At 40.8% G+C, this 24,462-nt stretch overlaps 1 protein-coding gene across 2 annotated transcripts in view; it reads right to left on the reverse strand.

The window, feature by feature from the left end:
• Positions 1-23,926, reverse strand: part of LOC136843788 (uncharacterized) — a 111,937-nt gene extending 88,011 nt beyond the window's left edge. For both annotated transcript variants that reach the window (XM_067112517.1, XM_067112516.1), the window contains exons 1-2: positions 23,206-23,926; positions 5,367-5,499 (exon numbers count right to left, since the gene is read on the reverse strand). In XM_067112517.1, coding sequence (XP_066968618.1) covers positions 5,367-5,499; positions 23,206-23,757 — 685 coding nt within the window. In that variant the 5' untranslated portion in view covers positions 23,758-23,926. The remainder of the gene's footprint in view (positions 1-5,366; positions 5,500-23,205) is intronic.
• Positions 23,927-24,462: the final 536 nt, after the last annotated feature.

Here is a 24,462-nt window from a genome sequence, read left to right on the forward strand (position 1 = left end):
TCTTTTGAATAATAATAATAATAATAATAATAATAATAATAATAATAATAATAATATATAATAATAATAATAATAATAATAATAATAATAATAATAATACAGCAACAACAAAACCTAACGTCATGGAACCTCCAATAATAATAATAATAATAATAATAATAATAATAATAATAATAATAATAATAATAATAATACAGGCAGTCCCTGGTTATCGGCAGGGGTTCCACTCCAAGTGTCACAATAACCGAAAATAGCCAATAACTGAAAATCAGCAATTTTCGGGGCTTTTTTTGGCAGTAAGTGGCAAAAATCGCCGATTTTTGGTTACCGGCACCTCTGTTAGTTATGTATCAGTACTGATAAGTGATTATCGGGGCCTATAAGTGGAAATCGGCACATAACAGCACCGAAAATCACAGATTTTCATCGCTAGACAAGCGGCGAAAAACCGGATTGCCGATAACCAGGGACTGCCTGTACAGCAAAACCTAATGTCATGGAACCTCCAAGTGGCTAAATCTGCTATTAGCAAGTACTGTACTGAATATCGGAGAATGAACAGCTGTTGTGTGACTACCAAATTTTACGTTTCTGATGAAAACAATCCATGGCGGCAAGGAAACACAAACTCAATTCCTTGCAAGAAGGCTTATTTGACCAATGGATTTGAAAATACAAACACAAACATAGTCAACCATCAAAAACAGAAAAGCATACTCAAGTTTAATCAATAAAAGTTCCAACAGCAAAAGTCGGCAGAGAGTCATGAAAGACGTCTGGACTTGACGGCAGCTGGAAGCAAAGTGAGTGTGGACTGAAAGGTCAGCTCGGCTTCTCCCTGTCTGTTGGTAGTTGACTAACTCTTCAATAACTTTGAATGACTGTTCCACCTCACATTTGCAATCAAAATCCTATGTAAAGAACGAAGGTTTGTATTTATGTAGGAACAAATGATCTGTTCCAAATAGCCAAAGTAGAGTAAAGCTTATAAAAGGTAAGAGGTCTTTAACATGCAGAGTAAAGAGCACTTGCCATAAACGAAAAACATAATTTTTTTAAAAACATAATAGCTAGTATCCCCATGGTGAATTGGGATGAAGATGATATTCCCTTCCCCATGCATAAAACATGGCCCACTGCAGCAACTGGTCCCAAAGAGTACATATCCATACATCACAAGGTGGTAAAAGTAAACTAGGCATTGTATACCCACAAGAGGAAAGAGAATTTCAAAATTAGCCTCCACTGAGGAGAGCAGAGGTGATGCTGCTCATGAGGGACCAGCTTCTCCAACAAAGATAAGTGACCATGAACAACCTGCCATTGCGAAGCAGGTTATTCCTGTCGAGATAGAACTTCTGCACTACCTCCCTGAACTTCCTGATGCGAGAGTTTGAAGTGTAAACTCACTGCTGCCATATCTATTATCATGCACCCAATCCCAAAGCAACAGTGGCAATGAGCTCACCAGGACTAGCCAATCATCCAGGTACCTCAAGACATATTGTGTAAATGGGCCCAAGCAGAAATCAGCTGGGGGGTTGAGATCCTGAACCAGTGAGCCCATATCTGGGGAGACTGTCTGGTGTGCTAAAATGGCAGTCGCCTACAGGGCCACTGCCTCTGCCTGTGAGAGTGAGACTTCCCTCGGCACAGAGACGGCCAAGGATCAAACCAAAAAAAGGTGAGTCAAGTCCAGGTCCACCTGCTTGGTCAGCAAAGGACTCTCCAAGGGAACTATCTCCTTTATGAGCCAGAGGGAGAGAAAGTAACTTACTGGCTAGACCAAACGGAGTTCTCTTGTCAAGAAAGAAGAATTCACCTGGTCCAAAACCCCATCAGCAAGTCGACCATGCAGCCTGATTGGAGCCTGGATTCCTTATGCGGTCCCCAAGACGAATTGGCAGAAGAACGTCTGCAAGACATGCCACAGCCTCTTTCTCGAGACCATTAAATGAAGGATTATTTTAATGATCTCTACAAAGTGCCTCTGCAGACAGGGTGTCAGAGTTCCATTGCAAAGTACCCTCTGGTCTCTCCAGTTCCCGGTCCTCCTGTGTTACCACCTTTGCAGGACAGGGACACTAGCCAAAGCCCCCTGGTGTTCTCTCTACCACTCATGCATCTGACCTGTCTAGTACAAGGACTGACCCAGGTACAGAAACCTCTTTTGTGGGGCTGGGATGGGATCGAGAATGGTACAGTCCCAAATCCCTGCCCTGTCCAGCTCCTGGCTCCCAGAAAACCCCGAGGAGGTGGAGGGGACAGGTGAGGGATTGCAAGCACCTTTGCCCAGCCTGTCAAAGACCAAAGGCTTGCCAGGTGAGCGAGGCCATGATTTTTAAAAACAAGCCGTGACGATGTCTGCTTGGGACGTGGTAAGCACTCCTGCTCACATGAATATGGGAGGGTCTTCCAGTCTTCCGAGAAGTTGAAGTTTCTTCAAGGAAAGACTAACTGGGGGACCACCTCCTGCTAGGTCTGGGTGACTGAGCCACTTCCCTGGGCCCCTCTTTTTGAAGAGTGGGAAGGGGGAAGAGCAACTGCCTCTCTTGTCTCACTTTTAGATGGGCCATGCTGGCAGACAGGCCCAGGTCTGTAGACCGGAAACCCGTGCTGGCCTGGGTAGGGTACTATCAGGGATGGTACCCATACACTGGGGGTCCGGAGAACCCCAGGTAGCGGTTGCACCCTTGCGCTCAGCAATAGGTGCAGTGCTAGCGAGAGCCCTGTCAGTCCTCTCTGCAACAGAGGGCTGACAGCTGGAAGCTCAACAAGACTTCCTGCAGGGAAACATACCAGACCACTCATTCCTCCACTTGCTAGCCTTGGAGGAAGGGGAGCAGGTAATAGCACTCGATGATGACTTCCTTCTCTTCTTCCTAAGCATAGGGAAGGCAATACCAAAGAAAGCAAGTAGAGAAGGACGAGAAGGACCTCCCCCAGAGTTGTGTTCAAAGGTAACACCTGGATACACATCTTCAACAAAAGTAGAGGATGACAAAGGTTGTGTGGGCAGCCAGTACAAGAGCCAGTGGAGACTGACCATCAAAGTCGTTATGGCCACAGTAGAAGCAGTCACTTGGTATCCCTTCATCGCCTTAAGGTGGACGTTATGGGACGTTATCGGAGGGGGCGGGTAAAAGAGCAACTGCCTCTCGTCTCACTTCTAGATGGGCCATGCTGGCAGACAGGCCCAGGTCTGTAGACCGCAAACCCTTGCCGGCCTGGGTAGGAGTACTATCAGGGATGGTACCCATACACTGGGGGTCTGGAGAACCCCAGGTGGTGGTTGCACCCTTGCGCTCAGCAATAGGTGCAGCAGTACCTTACCTGTAGACAGAGGACTGACAGCTGGAAGCTCAACAAGACTTCCTGCAGGGAAATGTACCTGACCACTCATTCCTCCACTTGCTAGCCTTGGAGGAAGGGGAGCATGTAATAGCACTCGAGGTATGACTTCCTTCTCTTCTTCCCAAACATAGTGGAAGGCAATACCAAAGAAAGCGAGTAGAGAAGGAAGAGAAGGACCTCCCCCACAGTTGTGGTCAAAGGTAACACCTGGATACACATCTTCAACAAAAGTGGAGGATGACAAAGGTTGTGTGGGCAGCCAGTACAAGAGCCAGTGGAGACTGACCATCGAAGTCGCTATGGCCACAGTAGAAGCAGTCACTTGGTATCCCTTCATCGCCTTAAGGTGGACGTTATGGGGCAACATGCTATGCTCACCTGAGATGCCCGGGAAGAACCACAGCTCCCTGAGCTCCTCATCCTCCACTACACCTGTAGCAAAAGTTGGGGTAGGTGAGACCAATTCCCTTCACTTCGCTAAAGAGTGTTCTCCAGAGGACAACTCCCCCTCGGAACGAAGAGAGGCGCCAGGTGAGAAACTGGTCTGGGCATCCTCACACCTCGGTGGCTCTGCCAAACAAACAGTAGGAGTTGGCAAGGGGAATACTACTTCCTTGGGAGTAGCAACAGCAGGTGGAAATTTGGTAAGTGGAAGTAAAGTACCAAAGAGGACTTTCAGTGTCACCAGCAGATTATTTAATCTGATGCCACTGGGGAGACCACCTTCTTTCTCTTTTCTTCTTTCTGTAAACTTCACCCACTGTTCAGATGCCCAGACATGGCACACCGAAAAAGGGCTAGACTTAATACATTCATGCATCCTTCATGAGGAGCAGAGGGTATAAGGGTCTACCTCAATATAAGAGAGAAACCTATTAAAAGGTCTATCTCTCCCTGGACAGTGCCTGAATACCTGAGGCTTCCTCTCTGAGGTGGATGGTTCAAGTGACTGAGGGATTTGCAGCATATTGATCAAACAACCCTATCATACAAAAATATTTTAAATATATTAAGCAGGAATGTAAAAGGAAAGCAAATGGCAAGTCAGGCAGAGAGTCCACAGACATCTACATGATGGAGGGTGGAAGCAAAGTGGAGTGCATACTGATAAGTGGGTAGGGCTTCCTGTCGACAGTCAACAACCTTGTCTGAAAGTTAAGCCATTCCAGCTTGCAATTACAAGCTAAATCCTACATAAAGAACGAAGGTTTGTATTTATTTAGTAACAAATGATATTTTACATTCGTGAGTTAGCTCAATATCTAAATTTTCATCAAAATCTATAGACAACATGTGTTGTTATTATCTTTTCTGAATCATTAGGGCTTCATAATTATCACTAATAGTTTCTTTATAATTCACTTTATTTGTGGACGGTAATGAGGTGGCAAAAAATAAAACTGAATTTATGACTGAAGCTCATTCCTAAAAGTAAGCAAGGCACACTGCCATCTATTGAGGAAAATACACAATAATTGTTTGCTAATGGGAGAGGAAGAATAGCGAAAAGGAATGCATTAAAGAACAAGTAAAACTGGGATCATGAAAATAAGTAGGAATGTTTTATGGTAATAAACGAGTATTTTCATGATTGTAAAAATGAGTATGTGGTCAAAGTTCAAGAGTTCAGTATATTCAGGATAGTAAGGGAAGGGGTTAAAAATATTTCACAACATATATCCAGTCTCTTATCCATTAATTCATTTCTTTCATTTGCAGTTACAGGTAAACAAAACCCTAAAAACAGACATGCATAAAAGGTTGCCAGCCTTAGATTACCAAGGCTAAGCATATGTCTCAATAAACAGCAAAATTACCTCTTTAATTATGAACAACACATAAAAAAAAAAAGAAGGAAACAATGTGAGTACTTTTCTTAATTAACATATTTACCATTTCAATCACAATTTTAAAAGGTATACAAGTTCTCATTAAAAAAATATAGATCCTTAAAGAAAATAATCAATTCTTGAGACCTGGATTTAATAAACGATAATACAATGTACACCAACCTGCTACTAAGTCATGTTTGTGAGGTTCATGGAAATGGCGATGTAGCTGCACTGGAGTGGGTAGCAGTCCAGAACTTTCTGTTGTAGTGTCTCCTTCCGTCTCGGTTCCTACACTCAGGCCACTATCACAAGCCTACAAGTAAAACAAAATGAGTCAATGTGCACAGAATATTAACGTTAAACATGGATATAAATAAGTTACTGTTATACAAAATAAATTTATCTGGTGCTCTACTAATAGGCAATTTATAATAAAAAACATAAATACTTAATTTGATTTATTTTTTAAATACTTACCTGTACATTATACAGTATAGCTTTTACTTCTGCGCCAGCAGGAGTTCTACTTCCCCCATCCCCCACCAGGGGACTAACAGGTTCAAATACCTGTAGCAGGTCAGTCTACTTCTGTCCACTTTGAATGTGGGGAGGTAGGGAGGGCAATTTATATAATGGAGAGGTAAGTGTTTAAAAAATAAATCTTAGGTATTTATATTTTTTAAATGAACTTTACCTCTCCATTAAAGGTGCCTCACACTGAGGGACCTGGGCAACCCGAACAAACTGTAAGGTCTGTAAGGTAAGGTACTGTATATAGCTCATTCCCACATTTGAAACAGGTGGGCAAAGTGAAAATCAGCCAACCCTTAAAGGCTACTTAGTATCAAAATATTTGTACAAAACAAGTGTTTGTTTTAACCAGTGAATTCAATCCATAGGCTATTAATGCCACCTTAGGAGGAGTGCCACTCAGGTACAAGATCCTAATCATGAAGATAGCTGAGGTCTCTTTGGAGGATGCCCCCTTCAGCAGGAGAGATAGGGTTACGGTGCCAAACCCTGCAGACCCATGATGGATAACTAACAAGTACATGCGTACAAAAAGGTATACTTCTAATACTTAACACTGAGTACCTCCAAGCTTCCCTATACCACAACCGGGTCTAAAAGGCAGTAGACCAAAAAAAGGCTACCTATTGATTCATGACAAAATATCCCCTGAACAAACCAGAGGTGCTAATGCTCTGCAATAATCATATTTAGTCTCTGCATCATAGGTAAGCCAAAGTAAGTACAAGATTACCATGCCACTGAGTGGCTTCAATATCTTTTCAAGGATAAGTTTTCAAATTAAAAGTTGTAACCATTGCTCACATGTTGAGTGACTTACCATCCATTAAAGACAAAAATTGGCATGAAAGTCCCGAACCAAAGACCCAATGAAAAGGACATTGCATTTCTATTCTTAGGAAATTCCAGTTTCCATATCACTCAAGGCAGAACCTTTAAATCAGGTTTAATTCTTTTAGTGCAATTCCAATAATCCTTACAGACAGCACTGGACCCCCAAGGGGTCAAGTTCCTCAAGCCCTAGTGACTCCAGGCTCGGTAAAGATACAGTTGTAGGTAAGGGCCTAGGCCAAAACTGTACATAGCTCAAAATAAGGTAAAGATAATTGCCTTGTCCTTCGTAAGGCCTACCTTATCTAACTAAGATTGTGGCTCTCCCACTCTTTAGCTGTGTCTATGGCTACTATGAAATTTCCATAGAAACTTCTTTACAAGGAGCTAGTTCTAAACTAAAGAACCGAAGAACTGCATACAGATTCCAAGGTAAAGTAAGTAGCAGAGACCTAGGAAACTCCACTTTAACACCTTGAAAAACACCTAGATTTCTTTGTCCTCTGGCAAGCCTATAGCCAAAGCCAACATGGCCCTTTAGCCTTAAAAGCTGCTACCAAGAAGTTTCCTCATGCTTGAGAAACAACAGAAACCTAACCATGTTGTTTATAGAGGTATCAGTACTGGAGAAAACTCCTTAACATGGGACCATGACTTTCACCCTGACCACTGGTGTTGGAAGAATCGATTAATAGTTTCTCTCCCAGCACTGATGATGGCATTACTGCAAGATCCAACATTGAGCTCACCAGAACCATGGACCATACCAGGCAGTCATCTGTAGCTTGTGGGATTGTGATGAAACCTTTCATCTCAGTTGCTTGTGTCTGCCACTGAAAGAAACTAGAAGCCCAGCCTTCCCTGGTCACCTGGGGTAATCAAGCCAAGAGACAACTTACAAAGTTTCCCTAACACACTGATGACTTCCTGAAACCTAGCAAGAGTAGGAAAGGCATTACAGTCTAGACCTACCCAGAGAACAGCTTGCTGTCCCTACCCAAGCTAGAGGACCTTGCACTGGGGACCAAAATTTGGAAAAAAGACGACTTCCTTAGTCTCAAACAGCTCCATATAACAGGATATGCCCATAGCCCACTGTCTACAGCCAGCTGTTAGCTGCTGAGTACCTTCCATTAGAATTACTTATCTCAGTGACTAGTACATCTATTAAAATTTTCATAATGAATAATTACCTCCAGCAAAGGTAAATAACTCAGGATGAGGTTGTGTGTGTTAATTTGACCAACTAACAGAAAAAAGGGCAGAGTATTTAGACATAGTAGTGTTCGCTCCTCCTTAAACATAAAATGATTAGTATCGTCTCTAAGAGGCTTACTCTATGTGGCATAAGAGTGTCAAACTCGTTAATCTTTACATAAGGTCCAGTCTGCATTTAACAACCCGAGAGGAAAAAACCTCAAAACAGATGTTTTGTTCTCTACCTAGGTTTGAAACAAAAGACTAGTATCTCAAATGCAAAAAGTCAGCATTATGCAACACTTGTAATTCTCTTACCATATCACGGATCCTAGGGCTAACAAGAAAGGGTTTAATTGCTTTAAGAGGCTTTTACTAACGACTCAAACAGCTTTGGAAGCAAAAACTAAATTCATCACGGTCCCCAAAAAAAGTCGTGTACAAGGCACCTTAATTACGCCTGACCTAAGACTTCCAGTGATCCAGGTTGTAAGCAATGTCTAGTATAGCATTACCTATAACATGGTAAGACAAAGACCTAAACCACTCTAATAGCTGGAACTGATAGCATTTAGAGTACCTAGGAACTAAGAACTTAATGAAGTTGCCTATAGAGGTGTGTGCTCAGAAAGTACCTCCAGCCCAACTCCAGACGACAGAAACTAACCACTGCCTCTGAAAACATTAGTAGTTGAACCTCTTGCCAAATTTAGAATAGATCCTCAGTCCACACAAAAAGACCTCACCCTAGCACAAGATGGTTATAGTGTCTGCATGAATATCTGAATCATGTGGAAACTTGGAAAATTTTAGCAAGTGGAAGTTTTAGAAGAACTTTCTTAAGTATGAGTTACAGGGAAAAATACTAGAGGCAACAGAACCCAAGATCATTCTTCGTAAGACACCAAGGTACCACTAGGAACATCCTATATTCCTTGGATTCTTTAAACTTACTAAGTATCTCTCCTCCAATCATAAAATGCGAGATGTAAGGTTTCATAACCAACTAATATTGCTGAAAACGCCCACCAAATCAGTCAGAAGACCTGGAAGTGCAAATTAAATATTGGTAACTTTCTGTTCCAAGTGACTAATATGCCCACATACAGATTTATTAGTTTGTAACGAAACTGAAATAGTTGAAAATTCAGAGCCATTCTGTAGGCAGAATATACTATTTTTGTTTGTTGGTCCTTAGCATACTGATCCTATCAAGAACAACCCCAGAAAATGCCACAATCTTCCCTGCTTCTGTTCAAAGAAGGGTCTTTCATATTCTGATTAAAAAGGAACGAGGAAGAACAATAATGACATCAACATCTAGTTGGATAAAAAAAAAAAAAAAAGAAATTGCGATCACTTATACACTGGTTGTATATCAGACATCTGATTCCTCAGTCAACAGAAGAACAAGCAATTGCCTTCCAGCCACAGAAAAGGCAGGATAGTCTTAGCTACTGAACATATGCCCCAGAGACCAGGGTAAAGACTACCACACTCGATGGTGAAAGAGCAGCAGTTGACTGCACTGAACTAACTCCTGAGGGTCAAAAACTCCTCTTTAACCACTGGCGACAAAAGCACTTGCTCCAGCTCAAAAGGAAGAATGATTTGGTTGGAAACCTGATGGCTCAACCAAATGTTCTAAATTCTGGTCAGCAAAATCCTTATATGCTAAGGTAGTTAAACATTTTATTCCTACATGAATACAAACTCCTTACGCCACTAATGTCAGACCTAGTGCCATATCAGACTGAACAGAGGAAGGGGACAAAAGGCACAGATCCGCACCACTTTCTGATGTCCCGTTCCATGTCACTCCAAGCCATGAGGGAGTGAGACAGGATGGGCCAAGGACAAGGCAATAAAAGGCAGGGATGCTGACCCTTCCTCCGACGTGGGAAACAACCCCAATTTACCTAAACTCTTGGGAGGGTAGCACAGAAAATAATATACTAATAATAATAATAATAATAATAATAATAAATAAAAATTACTCCATCCTATCAAATATAAAGCCCTGAATCGATGGAAAGCTCATGTGGAGTAACAGATCGAAGAGAAGTAGCAGAGGGCCTAACCAGTTACTAAATGGGAAAGTGGACAAGACATGCACCCTTCAAGTCTTACTAGTCGTTTCTAAAACCTAGCAAACGCTCTTCATTCACAATCAATCACCGCATTCGTTCAAGTATGATTCATATAGTTATAACTTTTCCCTCTGCAAAACATATCATGAGTGTAATAAAACTGGAATAATGCCTATTGCTGTCACTCCTACCTAACAGGATTGTACCAAACATACATTCAAAAAAATAAAAGAACAAACCAACAGAAAACCCCTAGAGCATCTGCCGAACTCCTACTGAACTGGCAACAGTAGAATTACTGGCTATGGGTGTTTGTACCTTATCCCTGGTGGGGGACGGGAGAAGTAGATGGATAGAAGAAGGATATTCATAGAAAACTGTGTTCTCGTTTTTTGTTTCAATCTGTTGAACTCCCGCTGGCACGGAAGTAAAAGCTATATAATGGAGAGGTAAGGTTCATTTAAAACATAATGGTTACCAATTCCAGCCTCCTTGATTTGAACACTTTCTTCTGTTCTTTGACTACTGAAGTGGGTCAAGAAGGTTCTTCATTCCAAAATACCCAGAAGTGCTTGTGGATCTACATTCACCAAGCTGCCAGGCACATCATAATGGAGTGCCAAGAACTGGGTATTCCAGCCATTGGGTACAACCTACAGTAACAGAGAGAGAGAGAGAGAGAGAGAGAGAGAGAGAGAGAGAGAGAGAGAGAGAGAGAGAGAGAGAGAGAGAGAGAGAGAGAGAGAGAGAGTTAAGTATACCTTAGTTTTACCAGACCACTGAGCTGATTAACAGCTCTCCTAGGGCTGGCCCAAAGGATTAGACTTATTTTTATGTGGCTAAGAACCAATTGGTTACTTAGCAACAGGACCTACAGCTTATTGTGGAATCCGAACCACATTATAGCGAGAAATGAATTTCTATCACCAGAAATAAATTCCTCTAACTCTTCATCAGCCAGCTGGAGACTCGAACTCGGGCCTAGCGAGTGCTAGTCCACAGCTCTACCAACTCGCCCAACGAAGAGCTAGAGAGAGAGAGAGAGAGAGAGAGAGAGAGAGAGAGAGAGAGAGAGAGAGAGAGAGAGAGAGAGAGAGAGAGAGAGAGAGAGAGAGAGAGTTATATTTTGAGGAGACAGATAAATTACAGACAAGGATTCAGAATTAGAAGTAGAAGAGATTGGTTCCAACATCAACTGTCTTAACATCAAAATTAAAAGAAATCACCATGTGCTAACATCATGACAGTGAAATCAAAATGATGACAAGATTTACATTTCCCATATTTTATCAGACTGACAACTGGTATTCTCCACAATTTGAAAAGCCTTTTCACCATGCAAGAAAGTATGGACCAGTCTGCCACTACTACATGGCCCCAGAAGTTGAGCTTATCTGCCAAAACACTCCTCCTGCCTGGAATGCCCCTGAAAGCTTTATGTTGTGGCAAACTCCCATTGGAATGTGATAAACAAGAGTAAGACGATGAAGGGCACAGAACCACATCAACCCGAAAACTGACCCTGTTCCCTAGCAGCAGACTCCTCCAACTGTTACAGGGCAGTCCTTAGTTCAAGCTACAAAGACAAGGGCACCAACACCTACCTCTCAAAGGGGAATATGAAAAAGATCAGAATATAGAGGGATATGGAACAGTTCCCTATAATCTGTTAAAACCTTTAACTGACTAAAATAAGGTTCACATCTTGCTCTAACTTCTCAAAATGAACCCAAAGGGGAGTGGGAGGTGGAGCAAAAGACTAAAGGAGTAGCAGAGCAAGAGCCTGAGACTGAGCAGAGACAAGCAAAGGCAAAGGACTTTCTCCTGACTTTCTGCTTTCTCATTCTATCTGCTTCATTTTCCTTTCCATGTCTCTGGAAACCTAAGCATAAAGTCCTTCAGCCAATCCCCACATTTCTCATATCTATTTTCAAGATCACACTCTAGACTCCTGCATTGTTGCCACAGCTCTCATGTTGTGGAACTTGACCTTCAATAGGGTAAAAAGGAAGGGTCTGCATTGGTGTGCACTTCCTTAACCAAATTCTTATGGAAGAAAGCCATAGTATTCTTAAAAATTGGGACATCTAGCTTCCTCGGACTACATAAAAGGTTCTTAACATTATGTCTGTCTGAGATCCCTAGTCCTTTGCAAGTACAGTAAAGTGAGAGCACTATTACTAGACAGAGCGAGGAGTCCTTGGAAGACCTGAGAATTGCTACATATGATTCCAATTTTCCAACCCCCTATCCTGAATGATGTAGGGAGATTTAATGTCTTGAGGAAGAAAGATTGTTTTGCAAGCAAAAAAGAGGAGAGCAACTATATGACTGGTCATCAGCACTAGAAAGGCTCTTCTTACTCCTATCACTTATAATTTTAGTTTTAAGAGTTCCTTTACTGACATTTCCCATCCGTAGCTTCTCGTCTCTTCTGATATTTAGAGTAACTAATTATGACACAGACCAGTCAACACAAATCACTATATCAGTCATCGAATGAACAATCCTTGGCCCTGCACATAAAGCAGTTTGTGAACATTGTAAGCCAATAAGACACTAAAGGATTTATCAATGCCTTCCTAAATGTCCAACAAAGTCAACTGATATCAAACCGAAATGACCGAGTTCAGCAACACAAAAGATGAATTCAACAACACTCTGTCAACCTCTCCTTTTACCAGACTGACAGAAACAAAACAGAGCAACAGACAAGTGAACCATGGTTTACCCTGAAAAGGAGGGGTCAATAGATGGTATAACTAGAAGATTTCGGTAAAAGTTTTTGTTTTTGTACTCTGTTTCCTCCGACTGGTGTGGGACTTTTAAAGTTGTTATAATAGAGAAGTAGAATTCATTTAAAAAATGAACATTTTTCCAATACCATTCATTTGGATACTTGCCTACTGCTAAAGTTAGCTTACATCTTTGTGCCTTAGGTATTCAGCATTCAAAGAAAAGAGAAGAATGCTTGGGTGACCTAAATGGATTGTCCAATTCACCTGTTCTTCAGACATGTAGAATGTTTTTGCTCATCAGAAAAAATCTCGATAACCTACTAAGATGTGAGGAGGGAAAGGTTTGTACTTTAACTATAGATAAGTATCCAAAGGCATTAGTACAGCAAAAAGTGTGCCCAGCCAAGTGATTAAACATTCTCACTTGTATTAAGAGCTTTCCTGATAAGTACTGCTGCCAGGAGGTGGATCCACAACTGGGAGTAAGGTTCTTGTCAACAGCATAATCAAAGAAGCCTTAAAGAGACAGATGCCTCTTTAGAAGCAAGAGTCAAAGGAGGCCCCTTTGCCTGGGTCAAACAAGCCCAACAAATAAGTCCAAATTTAAAAGCTATACCTAAAGATACAAAAGTACACTCCTTTACCATACAATGAACCTTCATGTTCCCCAAACACTCAAATCCAGGATTTAAACACTTGAAATAAGAAAACGTATCTGCTCTCTCATTTAGTTCAGAAAAAGACTGTCCCCACTGACAAGAGGAATACAAGCTTTGCAATTATACAGTAACTGAAATCTCTACATCTCTCAAGCAATGAGAGACAAAATGGAATTATATAGTAACCCTATTGTGCTGCATTAACTATGTCTTCTAAAGAAAGAAAAATTCTTCAAAACATTAAGTGACGTACTTACTGATCATAAACACAATGTATTTCATCAAGTAAAGGGTCAAGTTTCTTGTGAGCTAACCAGACAGCAAACAAAAAAAGGGGCATAGCATTCTTTGACATAATTGTTTGGTCTTCTAACTCCACAAAACAAATGTTTAACTTCATCTCTGAGGGATTTTCACCTTTCTAAGTTAATTCTAATCACTGTTACAAGGCAAGAGAGCATCTTCATATCCCACAAAGGAAGTCACGTTCAAAATTTTAAAGCTCTTAAGTGACTGCCTTAAAATCATCCTTAGCTGTGAACACGGGCAAGAAAGAAATATCATCCCCACTGCAGAAACCAACATTTCATAAAAAGGCTTGATGTTCACTCACCCTATTTGCAATCACCAGCACTACTAACATGAGAACTTTCATCATTAAATGTTTTAAAGATGCCTTTTCAAAGGATCCAAAAGGCTCTCAAGACTAAAATTTGCAACCAAATTAAGGTTCGAAGTAAGAGGTTTACATATCTTGGGGCTCTCAATCTCAAAAGAGATAATGACTTCTTTGAGATCCAGATCATCACCAACATCTGCCTGGGGATGTAGCAAGACAAAAGAGAGCACTGACCTACAACCCCTAACAGCCTGGACCACAGATTTTTGGCCTGTCTATGGAAGCAAAAACACCAAGTCAAAATGCCACAATCTGTAGGGTACTCACTACTGTTGACATAACTTCAGGATTGCATTTCTTCTAGACCTGAGGATAGACTCTTGTGATACTTTTGAAAAACCTTGAGCTGGCAAGGTGGCTGATAGTCTACATGCAGTTAGTTGAAGCATGTAAAGGTTTTGGAATCTCGTGAAGTGTGGCTGTTTGAGAAGATCTCTACTCCAGGGAAGTAGATCTGGAAACCATTCCCTAGTGGCCACCATGTCGGTATGAATGTCATCCTGATTTTTCAAAATTCCCTAAATTTGTTCAACACCTTCCTTAAACTTGCAAACGGAGTTAAAGTGTACAACTTCAGACCCGACCAATCCTAAAGAAAGGCACCTATCACCCAAGCCTTAGGATCCTGGAAAGGAGAACAATAAACTGGTAACTTCTTGTTCTGGGCTATCACAAACAGGCCAACTTTGGAAGGCCTTGACACTGTTCCCTATAAATCCCAAAAGGCCTGAATGCGCAGTGGATCAAGGTCCCAGCTATCAGAACATCTCTCCGTTGCTACCTGAACTTTGCTACTCCCAGCCAGAAGAATAAAGATATGGTCACCACCTCAAATCACAGTTTGCCCTCTGGTTCAAAAGGACACAAAGCTGCCTAGATGGGGCCATGGCAACTGGCTTGGTAGCAGTGAAGGAAGTACCTTTCAGTAAGAGTTCCCATTATTTGTCAATCTCCAGCTTGACTAGTCAACCTAAAGGGGAGTAGCCTCTGCATCCCCTAGCATCCAGAAGTTTATCTGGTGTGTCTACATTGAGGGAAGTAGTTTGCTTAATCTGCAGGATAACAGGGAACCTTCTGAAACAAACCAGATTGTTAACCTATCCCAAAAACACCTCAAGCAAGCCGTGACGACAGCTGTTGGACCAATGGTCTCACCACAGGAGTGCATCATAGACTAAGCTCTATTGACAAGATATGTTTCAATGGAGTTGTGGTTGTTTCCATGAGAACAATATGCTCAAGAAAGAGATCTACAACTCCTTGAAAGTGCCATTCAAACTCAGTCCGGAGGGATTCTGAAGCAGGGTGCCTAAAGGTCCTAATAGATCACCCAAAGCACAAGTTGGATATTCTCCTGATTAAGAGGCTGACACCATTTTGCCCTAGTGAGCACTCTTGGGACCACTGATATGAATGATAGGACCAGGTGGTCCGAACTGCTAACCTGCTCACTTGTGAACAGAACAAGCACACTAAATGGTGGTCTACTCCTACAGACCTCCCTGTGATTGACTGGAATTAAAGGCAGAAGAGGCTATGTAATACGCTGTTGTCCACATGTATACTGGGAGCTTGGATAAGTCAGGAACACCATGAACATCAGCATGAACACTTGCACACAGTCCACCACAATACCACTAGGGTATTTTATAGCAGCAAACTGTCAAGCATGAATCCTCTGTCTGTACGTGCACACTCCATGCAGTGCAAGAAGGCAGCAAATTCCCTTCTCTGCCTACCTCAGCTATGTATAAACATAGAGGAATCCTCATGTTTAAGAAGACTGGAGAGGTTCTGATTTTGAACATGCTTAAGACAACATGTCAACCTTACCTACAGCAGATGTCCCTCCTCCAGGTAAGTGAACACTGCCGTCAACACTTGAAGGAAAAAGTGACCTACTCACAGGCAAGTGAAGACTGTCGTTTACTTTCAACAGGCAAGTGAAGACTGTCATTTACTTTCAAGGAAAAAGTGGACCTACTGTACTCACAGGCAAGTGAACACTGTTGTCTACTCTTGAAGGAAAGGTAATCTACTCACAACACTGTCATTTACTCTCAAAGGAAAAAGTGACCTACTCACAGGCAAGAGAACACTGACGTCTACTCTTGAAGGAAAAAGTGACCTACTCACAGGTAAGTGAACACTATCATCAACTCTCAAAGGAAAAAGTGACCTACTCAAAGTCCAATGGGACTTCTTGTGAAATGGTTTTACTTTCTTTCTTTAAATCTTCAGCTGTAAACCAATATGGATAGTCAACAGACTATAAACCCAAGGGGACTCCTTATGGAAATCTGCCTACAGAGAGAAACAGGTTTTAGGAAAAGGTGATAAATAAATATGAGGGAATAGAAAATAAGACCGATACATTTGAATTCCAGAGACAGCAGATACCAAGAATTAATTTGTTCCACACTTAAACATCTACAGGTCAAAAGATTTGACAACAGCACTAAGCAAATTATTCCAAACTTTATTAGCAGCCAAAGTAAAACTCCAACCAAACTGAGTAGTATTGAACATACTAGAATATAAGACATTCTGTGCAACAAAACACTGCCTAATGTTGCAAGGAAAAACAGCTAGGTCAGGTAAAGAAAGTGAAGAGGATGTTTGTCGTTGGAGTGCATTTTATGCGAAAAAAAAAACTCGTCAATGCCAAAAGTCAGCATTAAGAGTTGGCAAAATAAACTTGACTGATGACATAACTCTGTCCAAGAGTTTGAGATAAGAGTCAGCAACCAAAGACCACACTAGAGAACAGTACTCCAAAAATTGAAGATAGTTAAATCACTTAGATATAATACAAGATAACTTTGACAAACAGAGGAAGCAATATCACATATATGCTTCTCAAAAATCAATTAACATTGATCAAAAGTTGCACCTACATCTCAAGACTGACATTTAAAACAGTACCATTTAAATGTTTAGGTCTATCAGGAAGCAAAGGCAAAGTGTTCTGGACTGACTATCTATCATACTCAGAATTCTAGAAGGGTGAGCTTCATGCCCCAGAAACTGCTCCACTCATGAATATGTGCCAGATCTCTATTCAAGGACACTGCAGCCACAGACCTAAGAAACAGAGAAGAAACAACAGCTAGAAGTAGCACCACTGGCTTATGTAATCAACTTGTTTTCCAGACCTTGTCACATGTCACTAGTAGTGATTATAGATAGCAAAGGTCCAACAACACTGCCTTGAGGAATGCCTGAAGTGAGATTACTAAAGCTATTATACTGGCCATTAATGCAGACCCTTCAGGTTCTATTAAAAAGTCATTGGAAATATTAATAATAGATCCACTAGTCCCTATTAATCTAAGCTTGTAAATAAGTACCTTGTAATTTACAAAGGCTGCACTAAAATCTAAACCAACCATGCATGCCTCTGCATCTTGATCTAGAGCACTGTGCAAAATGGTAGATATTGACAAAAGTGCATCATAAGTACCAAGGCCTTTACAAAAGCCAACTGTAATGCTGGTAGCATGATATTAACTTCTATAAATCAACAAAAACATTTAAAGAGCAGCTTCTCAAAAACCTTAGATGAAAGAGGGGATAATTTAAATCGGCTTATATTCTGAAAGGCATGAAGACGGACTTAGTCCCTTAAGTAACGTAGCAATGTTTCCTTTCCCCCAAACAGGAAGTAGTTAGGTACCTGCGATGCTCTCGCAGACTTGACTTGATATTTGCAAGGGAACCTTGATAGGGGTTTTGAGCGCAGAGTACATAATTCAAATAGATTTTAGTGCTGCTTTCAATTTAGTAAAACACAAGGCACTTATTTATAAACTTTAGTGTTTTGGAGTGGGTGGATATGTTTAGGATTACTTCAAGATTTCCTTACAGGCAGGCAGCTGTGAGTTGCTGTAGACTGGATCTTGAGTGAACCAAGACCTATTTTGTCTAGAGTTCCACAGGGTAGTGTTCTTGGTCCACTGTTATTTTTAGTGTATACAAGTGATATGGCTTTTGGCCTGGAAAACAACATTGTTCAATATGCCAATGATACAATACTTGGGGGGTGAAGTAAATTCTCCACTTAAGAGAAATGAAGCTGCCCTCAGCCTCAATTGGGACATGGACCAGATCGGTGAATGGTGCAGTCGGTGGGGTACGAGGCAGGACTAAAAACAAAAACACTGTTGATTAGCAAATCTTGTACAGATTTCCCACCCCATCCACCCCCTTCAGGTGGATGGAACATTGCTGAATGAGTCTGAGGCTTCAACTATTTTAGGTGTAACTTTTGACTAGCATCTAACTTTTGAGCAACATCTAATGAAAGTTTCAGCAAATGTCACACAAAAGTTAGGTAGCATTGTTTGTTTTTAAGGCCTAATTTATTTAAAACAGTGATAAAATCAATGCAACCTGTTTTAGGTCGTTTGTGCTTCCTTTACTAGAATACTGTTCTCCGATGTGGATGTCTGCTTTTGGCAGGAATTTATCTCTTTTAGATACAGTAGAGTGGTTCTTGGTGGTAGGTCTCTGTTTCCTAATACAGTAGTAGCAGTTATGACTTGGACCCTAGACGGATGGTCTCGTTTGTCACTTTTCCATAAGTTGTATTTCAACAGAGATCTTTTACATTCACAAGTGAACATTGATCCCCTTTACCTGCCGGGAGCACTCAGATTCGCTGAATAGCAGCACCAATATGCAGTAAATGTGCCTTACTGTCAAACTTCTCAGTTTCATAGGTCCTTTATTCCTCACACTGTTGGACTGTGGAACAGCCTCCCAGAGAACGTCATGCAATTCAAACTTCAGAAGTTAAAGCGAAGACGTAATGCATTACTACCCTAATACTATTCTCCTTGCATTTTAATATATTTTTATGTTTTTCTTTTATTTTTATTAGTTTTTCTTAATAATTGGGATATCTTCTTTATATACTTCCCTTTACCTCATCTACTTCTTCCTACTAAACAGCACATTCTCTGGAAGCCTGAATTTCAAGTCATTGGCTCCTGTGGGCTTGTTCCATACAAATAAGTTTTGTCTTCTGAATAATTATTATTAATAATAAAACAGAAGGAAAACTTGCAAGTCCAACTAATCTGAAGATAGTAGCAAAACTAGGAGCAATGAAATCACCAGTCATTTTAAAAAGTATTGAAAGAGCCTGTAAGGATCTATGTCAAGGCCCAGAAGCAACCTTTTGACTTTCCTAGATCTGAAGGCCACTGAACACAACTTAGGCTCTTGAAGGTATGACTGTGGCAACACCAAGGACTAACCACAATGTTGTTCACAAAAACTTGATCCAAAAGTCCTGCCTTTTGTTTAAGGCAATACACAGCAGTTTGTCAGCTCAAAAAAGTGATGACTTAAAAGAGTAGCCTGGCCTCTGACAACCCGACCCCTCTTCATCTTTCTCTGAGAGGAAGAAGGGGTGAAAAAGATGAAGTGTATGAGGAGGAGGATGTGTTTTTTTTTTTCTTCACATTTCTCCATCCATGAGTTTTACTCTCCTCAGCTACAGCAGATGGTATGGTTATGGCAGGTAGCAACGTGAGAGGTGTACTGCATGTTCTCAATACAGTACCATGTTATCTACAGGCAAGACAACTGCCACAGGAGTCTCAAAAAGGGCGAGTTCCTTAGTAGGGACAACAGCACTGGTCCAAAAATGCAGCAAAAGATAGCCACATGTGCAAGGAAAGGTCGGCAGTGGCAGCCCACAAACAAGTGATGCAGCCTTACTTGGGAAGAGCTTGGCATGTGCACCTGGGGCAACGCTTGAAAAGAGAATGCTGGTTGCTGCTTACCCTCATGAAAGTGGCCCCTTGGACCAAGCCAGAGGAGAATTAAGCAAAGGGCTGTCTTGGAGGAAGTGTAGTAGCTGAAAAAATCTGGAAGTGTCAAAAATACCTGCAAATATCTTTTGGCCTTCCACCAATGCTAACACCAACACCCACCACACTCTTTGTTTGGTGATAAGTTCTAACCCTGCAGAATGAACTAACTTGTGGGGATCCACAAATACTGAGGGCATAAAGCAACCACTCACACGCATCCTTCACACATTCAGGATCGAGGCTTTGCCTCCTCATTGTGCCTCACTTGGCTTTTGTTTTTTCTATTTTTAGATATTTACTGAACTTTATTTTGATTTTGTACTTGTGTGGATGTCTCTTCTGTCAAAGCTTTATCCCTTTTAGATGGAGTGGTTTGTGGTGATAGGTTTCTGTTTCTTAACATTAGCAGTCATTTTTCATAAGCTGTATTTTATCTGAGAACTTTTACTTTCACAACTGATCCCTGACCCTCTTTTCCTGCTGAGTGACCAATATACAGTACATGAGCCTCACTGTCAAACTTCTCAGTTCCGAAGGTCATTTATTCCTCACACCATCAGACTCTGAAACAGTTCCCCTGAGGATATTGTACAATTAGAACCTAAAAAGTTCAAGTGAAGATGCAATGTATTACTATCTTATAACAATTCTCTTTGTACTTCAATATTTTACTTACATTTATATCTATTTACTGTATATTTTTTTTTTTTATTTCCTACGACCTTTTGTTCCTTTTTTCAAGTGAACACCATATTCTTTGGAAGCTTGAATTTCAAGTCAATGGCCCCTATGGGCTTGTTCCATATGAACGGGCTTATCTACCAATAAAAATAATGATTATATCAGCATATGACATAAGACTTCTTCTTTCTTGTCAATAAGAGTTTCACTGAATAAAAACTTTTCCAACTATTTGTCTCTTCACCTACGATAAGTCATTTCTTTATTTCCTGTATACAGGGCAAAATTTTAAAAAATTTTTCACATCCTCTACTTTTTCAGGGAAAATGCAGCTTTCACATCCTCCTGCTTGTCTATTTATATAAGATATTAATTTTTAATGAATTACTTCTTCCTGTAAAAATAATTAGGTACTGATGGAAAAGTGTTGATGTTTAATTTTTTCTTTTCATTTTGGGTATGCACTATCTAATTCACTTTATTTTCCAACTCTTCTTTTCACTTATCATTATCCTATTTCTAGTTCTGGCTTTTATTTCTATAATTGTCATTAAATCTTTTCACTTATAATCATCTCATGTCTAGTTCTGGCTTTTATTGCTACATTGTCATTCCCTTTACTTATCTTGCAGTTGGGTTTAGATTACCAGTGACAGATTTTATTACTAGTTTCATCTTTTCACTTTTTGTTTTCTTCCACTAGAAGAAGAAACACAGAACAAAGGGCCTTAATTACTAGTCAGACAAAGAATACTATACATGCCCAACAAAATGGTTGAAGGGAAAGTGCTGGCTTGTGGCAGATGAACAGGGACTCCACCCTCACCTGCCCACCATCAAATGTTTCCAACTTGTACTGAGGAATAATTACATAAGACAATGGTTTGTATTTCTGGAGGAACAACATGGTTTTTTATAAAACATGATGAAGTGGAAAAATAGTTTTTTGCATAAGTATAAGTAAGGTTTATTCATCTCTGTCTACCATAGCTCATAAAACAAAGGGTAAAACTGAAGACTAATATTGCACCCCTCTGGGTTTGGTAACTAGCAATTTACATGCAACATGGGTTCCAAGTTTAGTGCCAGCCCCTTGAAGATGAATGTAAAAGTATAAGCTAAAGATTTTAAATCCTATAAACACAAGCAAAAGACACAAACATAAACATGGTGGAAAATATTGCAATCTGCAACTGGTGGGAACCAGACCACAGTAGAAGTCTTCAGTTTTACCAAAATAAGGATCTGTACATACTCAGAATGGGTACCAATTAATTATCTACAGCAGAATCACTGACTGCCCCTAACAAACCTAGTTGGCCCAGAAGGGTTTATTGGTGTGAAGGGGGGGGAAGGCATATTGTACAAGTAACCAGTATGAATTTTTTTTTTTTTTTTACATTTATACAGGAAAGCTTAGCATCCAGCAACCCAAGCACACAATACAGACTTAACCAATCAATTATGCTGCCTTGAACAGATACTATTTTTTTAGTTACTTCCAAGAAACAAAGAGAAAAACATTTATTTTCACTGGCAATTTATAAATTCATTTATCAATTATAAGATAATTATTTTTACATTCACACCATAAATACCTTTAAAATTATGCTTCTCAAGATGCTTAAACATTATGACTTTGTTCATCTTGATGTGCACCAGATGAACTAATCTGGATTGTTAAATTAAGTGAATTAAGTACACCCAATAGCCAAATTCTACATTTGTAATGATGCAAAACAACCAAAAGATCAATTTCACCATTGGGGATATCATATTTTTAGGGGCAAGCTGAGAACGACGGGAACAGGTTCCGCAGACGAAAACAAACCTGACCTTTTCTACAATGCCATTCCCTGACCTAACCAGACCTTACCTTCCTAACCTTACTCAGGGTACTGTGCCCTGACATGGCCCGGAGGTTATGCCCCACCCTGGACCCCCCCAACCACTAACGCTATGCATTGTTAACATGGGTTAAGCTTTTGTATGGAGATAGAGCCTGGTCCCAGCATTCTGCTAACTATCCAATTTTTTACAGAAAACCCTCTGCAACATATTCAATCACAAAGAATTCTCTGTGTTTAGGCTACTTCATTTTGTAAAACCAGGCCAAGGTATGTGATTATCCATAAATTTTTAAAATAAGAAAATATACACGGCATCCAACAAAGGTATGAGCTCTGCATGCACTGAATTACCTTTATGATAAATTTTATGGTGTACAAGTAAATACAATCAAAGCAACAAATAAACCATGTAGGTTAAGCAAAGTAGGCCCGTTGTGTGGTATGAGTATTTCAAGTAACTTAGCCTAACACAAGCTTGGGTAGATAGAAATGTTACGATTTTGAACTAGCCTAACAAGGTTGTGCCCAAATTGCCCTTACATTTAGGGAATCCTAACAAAAATTGCCTCATTTTCTTTACAATCAGGCTAAATGTTCAAATTAATCTGACCTGTTATTTTACATTCAAATTAGGCCTAGATCTGGGTCTTGGCTATAGAGGTAAGGAAACTTAGACAACCAAAAATAAACGGGGCAGCCAGTGTGGGCCAACAAATGGCAGAACACAAATTTATGAGATAAAGCCTAATCTTGGAGTCTTCATTAACAAAAAATTGTTGGCTTATAACGGATCGCCTGATGAACCAAACGGGAGAATTAAGTTTTCCCTAACACAAATGCTGTACTGAGAATGAAGAGGTGGCCTAGGCCGGGTGACATTCAGGCGTGACAGGCGGGGGGTGGGGGTTGGGGGTTGGGGTGGTAGGGCACAGAGTGCTCACCTCCTGATCGGTGACAGAGGAATAAGTGGGCGACAGGACTTGGCCCAGACGAGCCTCGTTCTCCTTGTGGGGAACCTCGAGCTGCCTCTCCAGAGCTTTCGTGGCTCCGTGTAGTTCTGCGATGCAGCGCTTCTGCTCGAAGGTGAAGGCAGGGTGGTGTAACACCATCGTGTAAATGAGGAGCATCTCCTTGACATGGTTGACGGTCTCGGTGGCACCGCCGGGGCTCTGGTGGGCTTCCACGAGAATTTGATACAAGAGACTCGAACACGTATGATTCATTGGGCTGAGCAGAGCAATCCACACTATCAACTTGCTACGCGTCCTATCATCGAGCACAGTAGACAATTGGGCTATTTCATCAGAGTTGTTGGCTTTGCTTTCCGTTTCCCTGAGATCATGGAAGTCCCTCTTACCGAGGTCTTCCACACATGTACTGATAAACTTGAGCTCAAGTGGTAAACACATGTTTAGTAGGCCACAGAGCAACTCGAGGCGGTGATGTGGCTCATTGTTCTTGAACCACTGGCACACCTCATCTTTACACACCATTATGACAAACCGCCACTCAACCTCCTATCACTTAGCTGCCCCAGACACACCACACAACGGCAATAAGCTGGAAATTTCCTTTCTCGAAAACCTCATCTTAATATATGTGAAGTCGCCATTTGCACCCAAATGAAAATGATGTTCCAATAATGTTTCACGAGTCATCTCTAATAAGTCCAAACTCTTCTAAAGAAACGGAAATGGTATGCGCGTTTTATCTTATTCTACAGCCTTCTTAACCTTCTTGAAGACTAATCAATTTTAAGATATGATCAAATACTGTGCCGTAAATTAACCGGAGATATAATACAAGGATAGTTTATGTCATCATTTTTAGGCAGAGGAACCAGGCGGAACAACATTACCAAAATACAGAATATCAAAATGATCGTTCAGAAGGCACGCCTACTGTACATCAGAGTCGCCCGATTTAATTGATTTTCTCACTGTGTATTTATTGAATGCTTGTTCATGACGAATTTATTGCATCAGAAATCCTACTGTTGAATAATTGTGGGAAGGTATTGACTTAAGATGAACCTTTCGGTCATTTAAATCACTGCCGCAGCGTAACGAAATTTTATGAAAGATTTGACGCAAGTGAAGTGCGGTTTGCACGCCTGCTGCAGCTCATATGTAAACATGGTCGCGGTGTCGGCTGCAATTTCGAAAACGATGAAGTCCTTCGAATGTCTTCAGTTGAAA

The sequence above is a fragment of the Macrobrachium rosenbergii genome, chromosome 12 (assembly GCF_040412425.1).
Source record: "Macrobrachium rosenbergii isolate ZJJX-2024 chromosome 12, ASM4041242v1, whole genome shotgun sequence".
In the NCBI taxonomy this organism is placed as follows: domain Eukaryota; kingdom Metazoa; phylum Arthropoda; class Malacostraca; order Decapoda; family Palaemonidae; genus Macrobrachium; species Macrobrachium rosenbergii.